Source organism: Sus scrofa, chromosome 2, assembly GCF_054392235.1.
Source record: "Sus scrofa isolate SSC_HxYL_T2T_F1_AM1 chromosome 2, Sscrofa_HxYL_maternal_Yorkshire_Landrace_v2.0, whole genome shotgun sequence".
In the NCBI taxonomy this organism is placed as follows: domain Eukaryota; kingdom Metazoa; phylum Chordata; class Mammalia; order Artiodactyla; family Suidae; genus Sus; species Sus scrofa.
The window spans coordinates 29,906,199-29,925,010 of NC_139384.1; the positions used below are offsets into that span (position 1 = coordinate 29,906,199).

The window sequence follows — 18,812 nt, forward strand, 5'->3', positions numbered from 1 at the left end:
TCTCACCCTTACGTTTGTGCATCTCTGTCAGGCCTCAGGAGCCCCAGGCTCCTCCCAGAAGTTTCTGGAAACTCTACCTCATGGTGTGAATGGCTCACCTCTCTGCCTTAGATTGCAGGGTTAGGGGAAAGCCAATGCCATGTGATTATACTCAGCTGAATCCAGAGAGGAATAGCTATTCAGAGACTCTCCATGAAAGACCCCACCCCACCCAGCAGGTGTATGTGGGATCAATGAAGCAGGACAGCTAAACCATGGGTCCTCCCAAGCCTGACTTGTTGGCAGAGGCCAATGGGTGGTGGCAGGTCCCCTCACCGTGTTTGTGAAAGTGTTGTGTTCAAAAGAAGGGGCGTTCAAACCTGTGTTTGAACAGGTTGGAGGCCCTCGCCTGTTTGGCTGCTGCATGGTGAGAGGGCTGTGGTCTCTTGTCAACCATCACAGACGCCAAGCCTGGGTAATTCGGAGGCTCTTGCACCTTCAAGCCGCAGTGAGCCCTGTGGGTGAGGTGCGGCCGGTAGGCCAAGGGAGCCACGCCCCAGCCAAGCGGGGAGAGGCCCCCCTCTCACAGCGCTGCTTCCAGGTGCGTGAGAAGCAGCGCTCCTCTGGCCTGCTGGACCAGCTGGCTGCCAGCCTGGCCACCCCACAGGGAGCCTTGGCCTGAGAAATGGGCCAGATAGATGCCCTGGACCTTGAAGAGCCCAGAGCCCTCCCTGCCCTGGGGGAGGGCAGGAGGGGTGGTGGCCCACATGCAGTCTCCCCTGAAATCTGTACCATCCCACCCACATAAGATGCCACCCTGGAGTCGGGCCCGGTTACCGAAGACAGATGGCTGTATCCGCTCCATCGTGGCGCTAGGCCACATCGACATCTGCAGAACCACACCTGCCATTTCCCTCCCAGAGACAGCTCCACCCACCATCCCCTCTGCCCTCCCAGAAACTGCCTTAGCCCCAGTCAGCTGAGCTGCCCCAGTCAGCCTTTCGCCGGTAGAAAATGCTCCTGTGACATGGTTATCTCTTTATCAGAATGGTTGCTTTTTTTCCCAAAGAGAACCCTTCCGTAATGCCCAAGCCAGCTCCAGCCTCTAAGAATTGAAGACAAAACACTTCCCCATGTCACACACTCATTCGCCTAACTTAGAGCTCAGGAGCCCTGCAGGGTAAGAATGAACCCCTGAAAACATGTTAGCAGCCAGAGGGCTTTGCCTCCAGGAGAGAGAAACATGCCGCGCTATGCATTTCTGAATTCAAAGATTGAGTTTCTTTTTTTTTTTTCCTTTTTAGGGCCACACCTATGGCATATGGAAATTCCCAGGTGCTAGGAGCGGCAACTGGAGCCTGTGCCATAGCCACAGCCATGCTAGATCCGCGTCTACAACCTACACCACAGCTCAAGGCAATGCCAGATCCTTAACCCCCTGAGCGAGGCCAGGGATCGAACCCACATCCTCACGGACACACTATGTCAGGTTCTTAACCCGCTGAGCCACAGCGGGAACTCCTTCAAAGACTGAGTTTCTAACATAGGCTTCTGTGCTGAGGGATGGGCACCATTGGTGAGTAAAACAGTCTCTCGCCTTCAGAGAAATTATAATCTGATTGAGAAAGCAGACAAAAAAACCCCACATAAGCAAAATGATTACAAGTGGGGCAGGTGCCGTGAGGGTGCAATGCTGAGGGCAGAATGGAGAGCAGGCCCTGGGCGAGTGGGCAGAGAGGCCCTCCCACCGCCCAGAGGGGACACATGAGCCAGGCAGGGGTGCTTTACCCAAGTGCCAGGGTGCCGAGGTGTTTGTGTTTGTTGGAGACACTGAGAGTTTACGCCTGTCCCAGTGTTGTTGGTAATAGCCCTCCTTTTCCCTCTCAAAAGTGGTCCAGCATGGGTGACAGATGACATGGTTGCTGTGCCTAAAACTCATCACCCCTGAGATGAAATAGGTGGGGTAGGGTCCGGAAAATGAAGGCTAGGGCCAGCTCACTAGGCTGAGTGCCAGTAGAGTGTACTATCTGGGAGCTTGGACACAGGTGGTACCCTGCCTGGGACCACATCCCAGATGTGCCACTTACTAGGTGTGTGACCTGTCCAGCCTGCCGTTTCCCATGTGTTTACTGGGGGTAATAACAGTACCAGTTTCAGGAATTCCCGTCATGATTCAGTAGTTAACGAACCTGACTAGCATCCATGAGGATGCGGGTTCGATCCCTGGCCTCGATCAGTGGGTTAACGACCTGGTGTTGCCGTGAGCTGTGGTGTGGGTCGCAGGCGCGGATCAGATCCCATGTTGCTGTGGCTCTGGGATAGGCCAGCGGCTTCAGCTCCGATTGGACCCCTAGCCTGGGAACCTCCATATGCCGCGGGTGCAGCCCTAAAAGACACAAAAAACAAAAACAAAATAGTACCAGTTTCATAATCCCCAGAAATGGGGATTAATTGAGTCAACAGATGTAAAGGGCTTAAACAGTGCTAGGTGCTTAGGAAATCCTCTGTACACGTTCGTCGTGTTGTCCTCTTAGTCCTGGATGCCTTGGGAGCCAGGCCAGGATGCCCCAGTTGTCACCCACTTGCCTCGAATCCTGCAGCTTACATTTAGGCTCCCTGAGGGGCAGCCACTAGAAGGCGGCAGGAAAATCACTGACAGCTAATCACGACTGGGTTGCCATCTAAATTTATATCCATATGCATATCTGGGCAAGTGGAGGTTTTTCTAGTGCCTCTAATCTGTACCAGATGGGTTTTAATAAGAAAAGTGTATTTTTCCCACAGAAACCCCGAAGCCCCACCTCTCGCAAAAGTCACCTGACCCCACGCAGAGATTCTGCCAGGGCTCAGCTGCGGGGTCTGAGGCAGCCAGGCTGCCAGAGAAGATGGGCCTCGGGGTCAGGAGAGAGATGCCTGCCAGCTCTGACTCCAAGCTGGGCCAAACCATTCTGGTTTACCAAGCAATTCTAGAAAAGTAATTAGTCCAAGATGTGAACCGGACTAGAATCGCTGCCTTTGTGCTGGGAGTGGAATCTGACTTCGGTTGGGACAAGGTTGGTTCATTCTCCCTGTTTGGCTTGGGGTTAGGCCACCGTGGCCTCCAGAAATCTCGGGGGCCCGGTGGTGAGGGCCTCCGAGCTGAGACAGCAGAGCTGACCTTGACCTTCCCAGAGCAGCCTCTTCTTGAAGCGCTGTCACTTGATTGGGAAAATCCTGGCCGCTTCCTGATGGTGCCACTTGCCAGGCTCAGCCCAGACAGCATGGCCAGGAGGGGCGTGGGAGCAGCAAGCTTCCCAGCAAGGTCTCTGAAAGGATGGATTAGGGGAGAGGTCACCCCATCCCCAACCCCAGTGCTCAGCAGTGGCTCCCAGTGAAGGCGGGGCAGGGTCGGTGGAAGAATTTAGGGCTGAAGGTAGGGGACATTCTGGCCACCCCCTCCCTTGACCATCATCTGCTTCTGTCTAGCTGGTCTAGATTCCTTTTCTAGACCAGGAGTGAACTGAGCTTACAGGGTGATGGAAGTGTCTCCTTAGGGAGCAAGCCTAAGGCATCATGGACCTCCCCAAACCCAAGCCCTGGGAGCCAGGCTGGCACCCCAGACCCCTCTGTGCTCCCAGCCAACAGTGGAAATTACGAAACCGAGGGAGTTCCCATTGTGGCACTGTGGAAACGAATTCGACTTGCATCCATGAGGACGCAGGTTTGCTCCCTAGCTTCGCTCATTGGTTTGAGGATCAGGCGTTGCCATGAGCTGTGGCATAAGTCACAGACTCCACTCGGATCCCGAGTTGCTATGGCTATGGTTCAGGCCGGCAGCTGCAGCTCCAATTGGACCCCTAGCCTGGGAAGTTACATATGCCTTGGGCGCAGAGCTAAAAAGCAAAAAAAAAAAAAGAAAAGAAAAAAGAAACCACTGCCCAGGTTTCTCAGGGCTGAGCTCAGGCTGGGTCTCGAGGCCCCGCCCAGCTGGTGGGCACCTCCCGGGTCTGCCTGTCTGAGGACTTATCCCCAGTCCTCATGGGGGGGCACAGAGGGGACGTACCAGACTTGGCCCATTGGTTGGGAACAGAGGGACAGAGCCTTCTCGTGCCTGGGCCTCTGGTTACAGGCTTGTGCCCCATCTGCCAACCTTACTGTTTCCCTGAGGCCCCTACCCACCTCGGGGAAGAACAGAGCCTGCTTTGAGCTGGAAATTGGAGGCGTTTCCTGTTTCATGTTGTTAAGACACCGCTTATAGGACTGTGATCCCAGTAAATCATACGCTTGCTGAGTGGGGCAGGGTTTATTTATTTTTTTTTTTCCAGGCTGCAGGGACCTCTTAAAACCAAAACCTTAAGAAGTTTGCTCTCTTTCTTTCTTTCTTTTTTTTTATTTTAAAAGGGAAAAAATGGCTTTTGCAGGCCTGGTCCTGTTGAAGGATCTTGTGAGACTGTTGGCTTGATATACTCAGACTTATCTAAATGATTAATTTCAAGAGAGAGGAAGTGAAACTGAGTCACAACGTGCAGGGCGGGGCGGGGGCCTGTTGCTGCCCAGTGGCTCAGTGACCTTGGGGAAGACACTGGACCTCACTGGGTTTCTATTTCCTCTTCTCACTCCCCTTCCTGTTAAAGACCCCTTTTCTTTGGTGTATTTTATGCACCCCCCCCATGACGTTAGTTGTTATTTTATGCACACAAAGACAAATGTTCCCAGTCAGTGACCCTTTTAAGTGGCTTTGTTTGTCAGAATAGCAGCCCGTACTGATGCATTGGCCTGCGTGTGTGTGGTGGTTTTGAGGTTTGGCCTCCGACAGCACTTGGGGGTACAAGTCCCTCAAAGTCATTCATGCCCACCCCCTCACCACCTTGCATGGTCCTGACCCAGCAGCCCCTGGGTCTGTGTTGTCCTCGCCCCTTCCCCTGTTCAAGGTTCTTGACGGTCAAGGCCAAGGGCCTGCACTGCCAGAAACAGTTTCCAGATCACATAGTGATCGCATTTGACATAGTGGTGGCGTTTGTTGCTCCGTTTTATGAGCTGGGGTGGAGTGGGTGGTGGGCAGCTGGCTGGCAGGCTTTTGCAAGCTTTACATGTTTATACTTGCTGGAGAGGTAGGGGGGAGGGGAGGGAGTTGGCTGGACTTGAAGAAGGCTGGAGCTGAGGCGTTTAATGGGACCAGATTCCTAGAGTCTTTCCTGCTATTATGTTTCTCTATCAACAGACCCTAACATGGTAGTGATAGTTAACCTTTACCGATGACGTACCAGGTGCCAAACTCTGTGCTAAGTAGTTTATATACATACTTGCGGCCGCCTTGTGAGGTGGCCTTATTACTTATACCCATTTTGCTGATGAGGCAACTGAGGCTAAGGAATAAGGTAACTTGCAGAGAATCACAATTTAATTCATTGTGTGTATACTGGATTCCGTCCTAAGGCAGTCACCCTCCAGAGCCCATGGTCTAGACCACGGTACAGTAGGTACAGCTGTTGTCATGTGGGGGCTGTGAAATCACAGCAAAAGGGGTGCTCATGATGGAAAGTGTCTGGAAACCACTGATTTAACCCAATCTTTAAAAAAGCAAAACACGGAGTTCCCATCGTGGCTTACAGTAGGTTAAGGACCCAAGGTTATCTCTCTGAGAATGCAGGTTCAATCGCTGGCCTCGCTTGGTGGGCTAAGGATCCGGTGTGGCTGTGACTGTGGCCTAGGCCACAGCTGCAGCTCCAATTCAACCCCTGGCCCGGGAACTTCTATATGCCACCAGTGCGGCCTTAAAAAATAAAAAATAAATAAGAATAATTTAAAAAAGAAACCCAGGCCCATAGGAAGGTAAAATGAGAAGAAATTCATGAACTATAACCTTGGGGAATGATTTACCCGAGGTTATAGAGCCAGTTCAGTTGCTTCCAGAAACTCAGACTTTCTCCCAGCGAGGATCCGTGTAGGATCCTCAGAGCCTGAGACCAAGAACATGCATGTAAACCATGCATCACTCTAGAACTGTCGGGACGGGGGCAGAATCCCAGCCCAGCACCTGGGAGCAGCTTTGCCTTAGGGATCTGCTATGTTTATCTAAGGCGGTGGTTCTCGGAGTGTGGTCTGGGGACGCCAGGAATCCACAGGATCAAAATTATTTTCATAATAATAAAGTCTTATTTGCCTTTTCCTTCATTTTCTCACAAGTGTCCAGGGGAGTTCTCCAGAGGCCATGTGACATGCGGGCCCAGTATCACTCTGATGGCTGATGGGATGGGAGCTTGTGTATTCAGAGCTTCTGCTGCTCTTTGAACGCTCTGTTTTAATGTCGGATACAGTAATTAGTGATAGAACAACACCTATAAACAAAAGCTCTTTGGGGGCCTCAGTCATTTGTAAGAGTACAGAATAGGTCCTGAGACCAAGGCGCTTGAGAGCCGCTATTCCAAGGTGCCAGGCCCAGCAAAGGGGAAAATCAGTGGCTTGCAGCCAAACTCAGCCTCAGGGGAGGAAAGAAGAGAGAAACAGCCCTTTCTCCCTGGGAAGGAACCAAGCAGAGACCCTGGGGGCCATGTGTCATCAGTCATTCCCAGCCTTGCTTCTCTGGAGTCTTTTCACCCCGTATTTAGGACACAGCCAGGACTGGTGCAGATGGGAGTTTTCTAGGGATTTTCCAGAATGTCCAGTAATGCAGGCCAGCTTCTCAGCATGACGGGTGGGCTAGATGAAATTATCAGAAAGGAAGTGGTAGCCTGGAACCCACAGGCCAAGGGAAGGATATTAACTGAGAAAGTTCATGAATTGCTTCTCATTTTATCTTCCTATAGGCCATGGGTCAGGAAGGTGGGTAGGCCAAGAAGGAAGGCCAGAAGAGGTCATTTTGGGGGCTGCAGTAGCGTAGCCCTGTTTATGGACAGGTGGGTACCAGCCGCCACCCTAGAAGCAGGGAGACAGTCTTAACCCTGCAAGGTTTTTGTATGTTGAGGATATTAACCAGTGTACAATTCAGGAAACAGAAACTACCCTAGGAATTTTTAAGTAGGAAGGGATTTTTCTTTTTCTTTTTTTTTTTTTTGGCTGCCCCACAGTATATGGAGTTCCCAGGCCAGGGATCAGAACTGAGCTGCAGTTGTGACCTAAGCCACAGCTGTGGCAATGCCAGATCCTTGACCCACTGTGCCAGCCTGGGGGGTTGAACCTGCGTCCCAGCGCTCCCAAGACTCTTCCCATCCCATTGCACCACAGTGGGAACTCCAGGAAGGAATTTAAGGTGGGAACTAGGTGCCAAAGATATCGTTGGAAGGGCTCAGGGAGCAGGTTCAAGGCTGAACCTCCAGGAATGACTCTGAGGACAATACAAAACTTGTCATCAGGGGGGCTACACCCTCTGAGATAACCTTGGGAGCTGCCTTTAGGATTGAAGTTGGAATCAAGAAATTTTTGCTTTGGGAGTTCTCATCGTGGCTCAGCGGTTAACAAATCTGACTAGGAACCATGAGGTTGTGGGTTCGATCCCTGGCCTCGCTCATTGGGTTAAGGATCCGGCGTTGCTGAGAGCTGTGGTATAGGTCGCAGACACAGCTCGGATCCCATGTTGCTGTGGCTGTGGTGTAGGCCAGTGGCTGCAGCTCCGATTAGACCCCTAGCCTGGGAACCTCCATGTGCCACAGGTGCGGCCTGAAAAGGACAACAGACAAAAAAAAAAAAAAGTTTTTGCTTTGGCCTTCCATAGCAGTACTGCTGCTTCTGAAGGAGTCAAAAAAGGTAGAAAATAGACCCTGGGATGTTCTGAGGGGAAAAAAAGACCTCATGTTTTATGACTTGGCTTGCAAAAGTGGCCTCCGTCTCACATCCATTTACCAGATCTCGTGTGGCTGTGTCTTAATGATGAGGCCTAATTTGCAAAGGAGTCTGGGAAATGTAGTTTTCCATTTTCCATGTTCCCAACTAAGATGGTAAAAATGGAGGCAGAATGAACCAAGCCCCAGTAAACTGCCCACCAATTATCAATAATGCATTTTTTTCATGTGCCAAGTTGTAAGAGGCACAAGGCAGGAAAATGAATCATGACACCATCTGATTAGACTTCATGGTTGCCTGAATTCCCTCTTGGATTTCCCCTGGTGCAGCTGGAAGATGCTGCTGAGAGCTTTCATGGCTGCACTTGGCTCTTTGTCTTGGCTGTTGGCCACAATAGGGAAGGATGGCTGGCACATCCCCGAACTGTCTTTTTGTTTATGCTTCAGTCTTCAGTGCTAGTGATTTAGATAAAGGCTTCCCCTTGAATCAGAAGGACTGATATGTAGAAATACGTCTCTGAGCTTGCCTTGTAGCGTTGCAGTGTACAGATTATAAATGTAAAACTATCTGGGGGGAATTCAAGCGGGCATTTGAAAGATCTTGTTAACAGGGGGGGTAATTCCAAAATGGGTTATTATTCCTTCCTGGAGTCTACAGGCTCCCCCCATAGAGTCCTGGCTTCCCACTCCAAATCCATTCTGTGCCCTTGAGAAGTATGTGCCCTTCTTTTCTGGGCAGAAACGGGACGTTAGTTTCAGAGAACTGAAAGCTTGGGTGCGTTATGCTGCATTCCTGATGCTCAGCCATCCTTGCAGTCTTTTGGTGTATAGAGGGTCTGTGGTGTCTAGGCCCCGTGCCGGGCATGTTTCGGAGAATCAGAGATGCTGAAGGCATCGATCCTGTGCTGAAGAGGGAAAGTGTAGTCAGGAAGCTGAGACACATGCATTCTGGAATAGAGTTCTAAGAGATCTTGGAGAGGGAAGGGATCATTTTCTTTGGAGAAGGAGTCTGGGAAGCTTCTAGAAAGAAGTGACATGGGAACTAAGCCTTGAAGGGTAAAGAGGATTGGGACGGGCAGAGGTGAGAGCTGCGGCGTTCTCGTGAAGAGGAGGGAACAGGCAGGATGGACTTGAAAACCATGAGTGCCTGGTTGTCTGGTGAGTTCTGATGAAAGGTATGAGCCTGGGCTAGAAAGTAGGCTGGGGTGAGTTTCTGGGCATCCTTGAAGGTCAGGGCTTCGAGGCTTTCCCAGCCTGGGGCTGTCTCGTCACCACAGCGACTGGTATACAGAGCACATCAGTGACATGACTCAAACTTAGGTATGTTTTCTGAAATGACAGGACCAGAACATCAGAATAACTCCCAAATGAACCACCTTCAAGAATCTCATCTGACTGTTTATTTTGTTTGTTTATTTATTTAGTTATTATTTTTTTGGCTGTGCACACAGCCTGTGGAAGTTCCCAGGCCAGGGATCAAACCCCTGCCACAGCAGTGACCCAAGCTGATGCAGTGACAATGCTAGGTCTTTAACCTGCTGCACCACAGCGGAATTTCCCGATTGTTTTGTTTGAAAAATAAATAAATGAAAGCATCCTTTGCCCTCAAGGAGAGAAGCTCTGAGCACTTTGAGGATGCCCTAAGCTTTTGGAATCCGAGACAAGTCACGTGAGAGCAGTCTCTGGGTGACTCCCTGCAGTCGATTTACTCAGGAGCTGAGAGAGAATGGACGTCGTCTTCCTGGACAGGGTACCTCTTGGCATGTCTAGGGGAAAGAAGGGCCTAAAACACAAGAGGCCCTGGGTATCGGCGGAAGTGGCGTGTGGAGGGGGCTCAGCTGCAGCCCCTGGACGAGTTGAAAAGGAAGCATGGACAGGGCAGCAGGCATGAAGCCAGGACCAGCTGTCAGGACCCCTCTGCGGCCTGGGATCTGCTAGGCTTGGACTGGTCTTCCGAGGTCTTTATGGTGGGAGACTTGCCAGAACAGGCGGAGGGCAGGAGTCCAGCCTGATGGGGGCTTGGAGAGGGGAGGAACATGCCCCAAGTGGTAGTGCCACAGGATTGCTCACCACCAGGGGGCACTAGTCACCTCCTGTGCAAATGATGCCCCACTGACACAAAGAACACCTGTGGCAGGTGCCCCCTCAGTGTGTCGCTCGGAGACCTTGCCGAACCCCTCCCCCTGGCTTCTCCTAGCCGCCCCACACCGTAGCCATGGTTCCGGGTGTGACACAGTCCTGGGACCATTCCTCCCGGAAGGACTTGGAGCACCAGGCCCGGGGCCACCCTGGCCTCGCACAGGAAGTGATGTAGGCCCACCTCAGCCTGTGTGCCAGGTGCGGAGGGAGTGGCTATCAGCCACCCACCTGTAGTGTGACATGCATGGTGTCTCCTTTTTTTTGTTTGTTTTCTTTTGGATTTTTCCCCATGCATGGTCTCTTTTGGCCTCACAACGACCCTGAGAAATGGGGATTGCCCTGCCTCGCAAATGAAGAAGAAAACGGCCTCAAGGTGTTTGTCTGCAGTGATGAAAGGGCGCAGCTGCCAATGTCACAGCTGGGTTTGCAGCCTGGGTCTGTTCGACTCTTCCCTCTGCAGCCCACCACCCAGGAGGCAGGCAGCCTCTCCCCTCTGCAGAGAGGGGACCTGGAGACCCCGTGTGAATTCCTTGGAGGGGGCAGGAGTCCCCAGTTCCACATGCTGCCAAACCCCTTCTTTCATTGGCCACCTAACACCTCTCCCCTGCCAGGCTCTGCTCATGGGCCATGGCAGGAATTCCCTCTGACTCACAGCCAAGTGTCTACAGAATGGGACAGACTGGGGTCTCTGTGGGGAGAAAGGTCGGGTCCCCTCCACACCTCGTGGCCTGAGGGCTTTGAGCCCCCAGCCTCCACACCTGTCCCCTGAAGGGGGTTCCCTTCTGTGCTTCAGCGAGCACCCTGCCCAGGCCTGACCCTCTCTCTCTGCTGCCTCCCAGGCCCTTCATGCTGCTGCCGCCACTGATGGAGTGGATGCGCGTGGCCATCACCTACGCAGAGCACCGCCGCAGCCTCACTGTGGACAGCGGCGACATCCGGCAGGCGGCCCGGCTGCTGCTGCCCGGCCTGGACTGTGAGCCCCGGCAGCTCAAGTACGGAACCGGGAGGAGAGAGGCGGGGGGCCCAGCTTCCATGCCCAGCCCTGGGTAGACCCTCTGCTCCCTCTTCCTCTTGGATCAAGAGGGGGCAGCAAGCAGGGGCCGCAGCCCGTTCGCTCGAGCTGCTCTAAGGACGCAGAGCCCACCTGTTAGAACTGGGCTGTTTTTGACCTTGGCTGCTCTCTGATGCGTCTCCTGCAGCCACTGGTCTGGCGCACACAGCAGACTCCTGTTTGCATTTGGGTGGGAGAGCTCTCACAGTCTGACTCTCCAGGATATTTTGGGGTCCACAGCAGAAGTGGGCTCTCTCTTCCGGTGATCACCACCACGGGTGTGGCGCTGAGCCCATCCTCCTTCCGTGCATTTTCTTGGTCCCTTTGACAGCTTCAGAGGAGGGGGGCTATAACGCCCATGTGACAGGTAGAGAAGCTAAGGATCAGCAGGAACAGGGCCTTGGCCACAGGTACTCAGCTTGCAAGGTGACCATGCTCGAATTTGTACCCAGGCCCTATTGGCCCCAAGCTCGAGCTCTTAATTTCCTTCCCAGTGTGCCTCCCCTGGATTGGACTGGCCTCCTGAAGTGGTTCCAGAGAATTCTTATGGCCATTCTTGACCTGGGAGAGCCTTGCCTTTTTTTTTTTTTTTTTTTTTGGCCTGTTCTATCTCCATGGCAAATGCCAGGACCTTCTTCTGTGGCGTGTCCTTTTTGCTCTTTGACCCAACCAAGGCTCTAGGCTAAAGCCACCTATCAGAAGCCAGTGGTGTGCCCTCTGCAGATACAGGTTTTCTGTGACTGTCCTTGGGAGGGTAGCTTAGCTGCAATGGAAGTCTGGGCCACTCTCCACCACTTCTGCAGGGATTCTCAGCCTCACCGGGAAGCACTGAGGGGAGATGATGGAGAGCCTGGAACTGGAATTTGGCCTCGATGCTCATTCCAGAGAATGAGTGCAGCCAGCTCCATACAAAAACTACACAGCTGAGTGCAGTGGCCCCGGGCTGGAGCTCCTCCCTCCTTGGTACAGTCTGTTGAGAGACAACAACCAATTGTTTCTGACAATTGATAGCTCCCAAGCACTCTGAGCCCTTTTTTTCTTTTCTTTTCTTTTCTTTTTTAATCTTTATCTGTTTAGGTCCGCTCCCGCACCATATGGAGGTTCCCAGGCTAGAGGTCTAATCGGAGTTTTAGCTGCTGGCCTGCGCCAGAGCCACAACAATGCCAGATCCGAGCCGCATGTGTGACCTACACCACAGCTCATGGCAATGCCAGATCCTTAACCCACTGATCAAGGCCAGGGATTGAACCCGCAACTTCGTGGTTCCCAGTCAATTCGTTTCGGCTGCACCACAATGGGAACTTCTGAGCCCTTCTTTGATGTGTGCTCTTCATGTCACTGAGCATGGCAAGGCCAGTCCTTCCCCCTCACCTCCCACCCGATTCTCATGCCACATATCAGCCTCGCCCTGCTGTGTCACCTCTCATAGGGAGGCAGAGTCCTAGCAAAAAGAGCCATGCTCACATGCCCCTTTCTCTTCTATGCAGACCTGAGTGCTGTTTCAGCTCCTTCCGGAGGCTGGATGCCCGAGCGGCTACTGAAAAATTCAACCAGGACCTGGGTTTCCGCATGCTCAACTGCGGCAGGACAGACCTCATCAGCCAGGCGATCGAGGCCCTGGGCCCGGACGGGGTGAACACCATGGACGACCAGGTGTGTTCTCAGCTCCCCTGCCAGCCAGGCCCAGGACCAGAGTCTGAGGGGATTCATGACTGCCAGAGCTGGTGGCACAGTCCCTTCTGTCCCGAACCTGAGACCCACACTCTCAGCTCTGGGCTCCTGAGATGTAGGCTGCCTCCTAAATCATGTCCCCTGCCGTCCAGATAGAATGTCAGCTCAGAGACTTCCCTAACCCCCCTTGGAAAACCTTTCCAACCAGCATTGTGCATCCCCTCACTGCAAGGCTGGAGGCTGTCCCCTATGGTGCAGGGCTGGGAAAAAGTCCAGAGGAGTCGGCTTGATAGCGAGCTACGGACAGCAATCCCTGAGACTTGCATTAGAGCATCCTCCGTGCCATGCACATGCCCGTCCCATAAAAATCCTTGCCTTTATGAATTAACATTCAAGAGGAGGAGACAGTTATTGAGAAACACAAACACATAAAATACACAGGGCATGTTAGTAAAGAGTGCTAGGGAATTCAATGCAGCCAGAAGGGGGGATAGAAGTGTTGGAGGGGATTTACAATTTTAGGTAGAATTGACTTGAGTCTTGGTTTGCTTTGGGTTTGTTTGTTTGCTTGCTTGCTTATTTGTTTTGCAGTGAATCACTAACGTTTATATTGCACTTACTGTATTCCAGGCATTGTGCTTAGTACTTTGCACAGATTAACTCATTTAATCTTGACCACGGTCCTATGAAATGGCTATTACTCTCCTCCCCATTTTATAGATGAGGAAACTGAGTTATAAGAAGTCGATTTAGGAGTTCCCATCCTGGCTCAGTGGTTAACGAATCTGACTAGGAACCATAAGGTTCCAGGTTTGATCCCTGGCCTTGCTCAGTGGGTTAAGGATCCGGCGTTGCCATGAGCTGTGGTGTAGGTCACAGACGAGGCTTGGATCCCACATTGCTGTGGCTCTGGAGTAGGCCAGAGTCTACAGTTCCAATTAGACCCCTAGCCTGGGAACCTCCATATGCCGTGGGAGCGGCCCTAGAAAAGGCAAAAAAAGACCAAAAAAAAAAAAAAAAAGTCGATTTACCTAAAGCCACATAATTGGTAAACAGCAGAGCTAAGATTAGAAGAAACCCAAGCAGTTCAAGCCCAGGCTCTTCTCCGCTCTGGATGATCCAGTTTGCTTATTTGATTCTCTTGTGAGCTTTGGCAGTGTAAGTCATGGCCCCGTGGTGGAGAAACCCACACAGAAGCATGGGGGGAAGTTAAATGGCAGCTAGGGGAGTCACGCAGCAGTCTCAGATGAGATGACAGCATCGCAGAGGGTGGAATGAAGCCCAGCGAACCCAAGCCACAATGCCCTTTGTTTTGCTTTTTTCTTTTCTGGCCACTCCGTGGCAGGTGGAGTTCTTAGGCCAGGGATCAGATCCGAGCCACAGTTGAAACCTCTGCCACAGCTATGGCAACACCAGATCCTTCCACCCACTATCCTGGACTGAGGATCTAACTGGGTCTGGCACTGCAGAGATGCCGCCAATCCCATTGAGCCACAGTGGGAACTCCAAGCCGCAGTGCACTCCGACAGGTTGGGCAGGAGCAGCAGGAGCAGGCTTCCTTCTGGGGGGGTCTGCGCTGAGCTGAGGGAGGATTGGATCCGTGGAGAGCAGCGGGGAAGGCATTCCAGGATTGGGAGGTGCTGGGATCAGAACGTCAAGGCGGAACAGGAGGGCATGTGCTGGGATGGGAGACCCTGAGGCTCCAGGAGGCCAGAGCCTGGGTGTTGGATCCCCCCAGATCCTCGGTCAATGCGAGCTTTCATCCAAGGGGAGTCATCTTCCGCCAGCTGCACAGTAGGGAGGCCCATGGACACAAGCCTCGGAGAGACCTGGCGTTTAGTCTGTCACGTCCAGCTGTGGCATCTTAGACAAGCTACTCTACCCCCTGGGCCTGTTTCCTCATCTCTAACTTGTGGGATAATAGTACCTGTCCACCGGGTTATTTTGAGGCTTTCGCAGCACCCACGTAGTAGATGCTCAGTAAATGTTCATCCTGCCTTTTTTTAGTCAATATGATGATAATTAGCCCTGAAATCTGTTAGTCAGCCTCTTTTATTTATTATTATTACTATTATTATCTTTTTAAAGCTGTACCCACGGCATATGGAAGTTTCCAGGCTAGGGGTCGAATCGGAGCTGAGTTGCTGGCCCATGCCATAGCAACGCGGGATCCAAGCCATGTCTGTGACCTACACCACAGCTCATGGCAATGCTGGATCCTTAACCCACTGAGTGAGGCCAGGGATTGAACCCGCGTCCTCATGGATACTAGTCAGGTTCGATAACTGCTGAGCCAACACGGAAACTTCTAACCAGCCTCTTTTGATTTAGCCTCTTTAGGTACCTGCAGTGAGGAGGGACCAACGTTAAAAAAAAAAAAAAAAAAAAAAAAAAAAAAAAGTCGTTTCTCCTCACAAGGCTTGTCACCTGGTTTACACTCCGAATTGTGTGCAGATGTGTGGGGAAAAAAGAAGTCCAGCATGTACCAAGGGAAATAAAACAAAATCAAATTCTCACTCGCTGGCAGTGGCCTTTTCTCTAAATGCTTGGTCCTGTTTGTTCCCTCAGCCTTGGTGTTTACAGAATGATCTGTGGGTAAACAGGCCTCTCACCTATGATTAATCTCAGGCCATTGCTTTATCTCTGGGCACTAGACAAGGATTTATGAGGTAAGGGGATCTTGTCTACACACAAATAACCTAATAAATAACATCACGGGGCTCCAGAGAAACGCTTGCCAAGATCCAGCTGTGGAATAACAAACACTTCCCTCCACTGCCTTCGCCGTTGCTGGCCACGGAGGAAGATCCCCGGCCAGAGAGGCAGCGCTGCTCACCGCACGCCTCAGCTCCGGGAGGCACGGGGCCTCGGCTTTTGCAGAAGCTCAGAACGGCTCAAAGCACAAGCAGTAAAGGCACACACCACTCCCCCCTCTGGGAGGCGCCCCTCACAGTGAAGTGGGGCGGGGGGGCGCTTCGAAGCTCAGGCAGCTCTGGGTTCCATCTCAGTTGGTCCTCTTACTCCTCGTGTGGCTGTGAGGCAGGCTCATCCCCTCAGCTCCTCATCTGTGAAAGGGGGATACGAACAACCTCCCCAATAGGGATGTTATGACAATTAAATGAGGTGATGCGTGTAAATGCTTCCCCAATTATTTACCAGCGGGGGCTTGGGGTGGGTGCAGACCTATAACTACGTAGCAGTGGTGGTGTTGTGTTCCTCTCATTAGTTAGCTCCATCAAGGTAAGCCTCCTCTGTACTGAGCACTTTATACATGGTAATTAGGGGTTTTTATAACATTGATATACTACGTTATTTATTTATTTTTGATTTGACATGCTTGATTTTATTTTTTTTTTACTTCATGAATTTTATTACATTTATTAGGTGTACAACAATCATCGCAACCCAATTTTACAGCATTTCCATCCCAAACCCTCAGTGCATCCCCCCCACCCCCCAACCTGTCTCATTTGGATACCATAAGTTTTTCAAAGTCTGTGAGTCAGTGTCTATTCTGCAAAGAATTTCATTTTTTTTAGATTGAGTATGTAAGTGATTGCATTTGATGTTGGTGTCTCCTTGTCCAACCAACTTCACTTAGCGTGATAATTTCTAGGTCCGTCCATGTTACTGCAAATGCTGTTCTTTCTTTCCTTTTAACAGTGGGGTAATATTCCATTGTGTATATGTACCGCATCATCTTTATCCACTCCTCTGTCAATGGACACTTAGGTTGTTGCCTATACATGGTAATTTTTACTCTTTACAACAACCCAACGAGGTAGATACTGTTGTTATTTGTTGTGCCTCAGCCGATTAGTAATCCAACTAGTATCCATGAGGACTCAGGTTCAATCCCTGGCCTCGCTCAGTGTGTTAAGGATCCAGTGTTACCCTCCGCTATGATGTAGGCGCAGATGTGGCTTGGATCCCACGTTGCTGTGCCTGTGGCATAGGCTGAGAGCTGCAGCTGCAGTTCAACTGCTAGCCTGGGAACTTCCATATGTCACAGGTGTAGCCATAAAAAGAATGAATGAATGAATGAATGAATGAATAAATAAATAGAAACCGAGGCACGAAGGAGAACAGGTAATTTGTACAAAGTTTAGAGCAGAGGTAGCCTTTGTACCAAGTCAGGGTCTGTGCCCTTCACCCTTCTGGTGACCTGCAATGCTCATGGAAATGTCCCCTACTTATCCTTCAGGTGTCGTATGTCCAGTGGGCCTAGGAGGGGCTGGCTGTCTTGTCCAGCACAAGACACAAAATGGTTAAAGCGGGAGACCTGGATCTGTGGTTTCTGGGGCAGATGCCTGTGGAAGCTGTGTTCTCAAGTTCTGTTCCAGTTTAGCATCTGCCTTTGGTTCACGTAGGGTATGACACCGCTGATGTATGCCTGTGCTGCTGGGGACGAAGCCATGGTCCAGATGTTGATTGATGCTGGAGCAAACTTGGATATCCAGGTGAGAAAGCCCCAGGGGGCTGCACCGGGCTGCCAGCCCAGCAAGAGAACACCCCAAGGTCTTCTTAATCTATGCCAGGTACGATGTTTTGGACAACCGGGTAAACGTGTCTCAGAGGACAGGAAATATAAGATGCACAGAGATCACAGTTAGCAAAGAGGGTTTTTCTTCAAGATTGTTTGGGCTTTCTGTCAGAGAGGAGGTGATCTCAGCAAGGAGTTGAGAGAATGGCCATGATTCTGTTACTTTAGCCCCTTTCCCCTTTACCACCCTAATCCCCAGGCATCCCTACCTCGCCGGCTCTAGCTGTACCTCCCTCTGAGGCATAAAGTGTTTCCTCTCTGCCATCTCCCTGCCCAGGGCAGACATCACTAATTGAACATCCTTTTGAGCCCCATCTACATGGTATTCCAGGCAGACATTGACAGTCAAATGTAGAAAGCACTTGAGTTGACTCCTAGTCACTATCCCTGCAGAGTTTCCCCTTAGCTCAGGAGCCTGTGTCATGTACCCAGGAATGTCACTCACCTCGGAAACACTGATCATTTGTGGAATTTTTTTCAGGTTCCAAGTAACTCTCCCAGGTACCCCTCCATCCACCCTGACAGCCGGCACTGGACCTCACTGACATTTGCTGTGCTGCACGGACACATCTCTGTGGTCCAGGTGAGCTCCTGCCAGGTGTGCAGTGTGCCCTTAACTTGCCAGATGAGCAGAGCCCCACGTGCAGTCGCAGCCTCACCCGTGTGGGCAGCAGCCTGGATCAGACGCCAGAGGTGCTGGTTAAGGCTGCCTCACCTGGTCAGCAGGGCAGAGACCTACCTGGTTTGCCTCAAGGAGTAGGCTTTCATGGGAGGCTATGTGTGGGATTTTAGGGAGCAGGACACAAGCCCAACAGTGCCAGGCCTGCCTGGCATCTTTGCATCTGTGGGCGAGTCCCAGGGCGTGCTAGAATTTGGACTCTGTACAAGCTTCATTTCTCTCCTCTGACCATCTTTCCTACCCTTAGCTTTTTCTTTTTTTGTCTTTTTAGGGCCGCACCCGCAGCATATGGAGGGTCCCAGGCTAAGGGTCTAATCGGAGCTGTTGCTGCAGCCTACGCCACAGCCACAGCAACTCAGGATCCGAGCCACATCTGCAACCTACGCCATAGCTCAAGGCAACGCCAGATCCTTAACCCACTGAGCAAGGCCAAGGATCGAACCTGCAACCTCATGGTTCCTAGTCGGATTCGTTAGCCACTGCACCACGACGGGAACTCCCCCCTTAGCTTTCTCTACTCCCTCATGAGTCTAGCGGCTCCGTATCATGCTGTCCTTCCGCTTCTTCCCTCACCATTAGCAGGATTCATCTCTCGGCTTCCCAGTTCCTGAGACAGGACTCATATTGGCACACTCACCTGTCAAGCCAAGCCACACCGTGCCCATGTTGGCCCAGTAGCTGTAGCTGGTGTGAGGTGGGGTTCAGGCCTAGAAGTGGAAGCCGTGGACGGGACACAGTGACACTGCCACTTGGCTCCCAGTCTTGCCACCCCTCAGGCTACAGGCCTACGGGATCCAGCCCTCCTTCCTGGGAGTTTGAATGACACGATTGCCGTCTGCTAGATTGCAGTCCTCTGAGGCTAAGGGTCAGGTCCAGGCTGGCCATTGCTGTCCACCCTGCCCTGGCCTATAGGAGGGACTCTGTAGATGGCGGTGGTCAGCAGGCTGGCTGCCACATTCCTGCCTGCTTTTTGGTGACTGTCCCCTGGGAGGC

The 18,812-nt window shown here is 51.8% G+C and overlaps 1 protein-coding gene across 6 annotated transcripts in view; it reads left to right on the forward strand.

The window, feature by feature from the left end:
- The window catches only part of ABTB2 (ankyrin repeat and BTB domain containing 2), a 202,564-nt gene that overhangs the window by 167,794 nt on the left and 15,958 nt on the right, over positions 1 to 18,812 (forward strand). For 2 of the 6 annotated variants that reach the window (XM_003122881.6, XM_085011495.1), the window contains exons 4-7: positions 10,715 to 10,867; positions 12,414 to 12,579; positions 16,968 to 17,057; positions 17,622 to 17,723. In XM_003122881.6, coding sequence (XP_003122929.2) covers positions 10,715 to 10,867; positions 12,414 to 12,579; positions 16,968 to 17,057; positions 17,622 to 17,723 — 511 coding nt within the window. Of the gene's footprint in view, positions 1 to 10,714; positions 10,868 to 12,413; positions 13,430 to 14,839; positions 16,625 to 16,967; positions 17,058 to 17,621; positions 17,724 to 18,812 lie in introns of those variants that run through there. The other 4 variants (XR_014837090.1, XR_014837088.1, XR_014837089.1 and 1 more) reach the window with 4 other exon arrangements.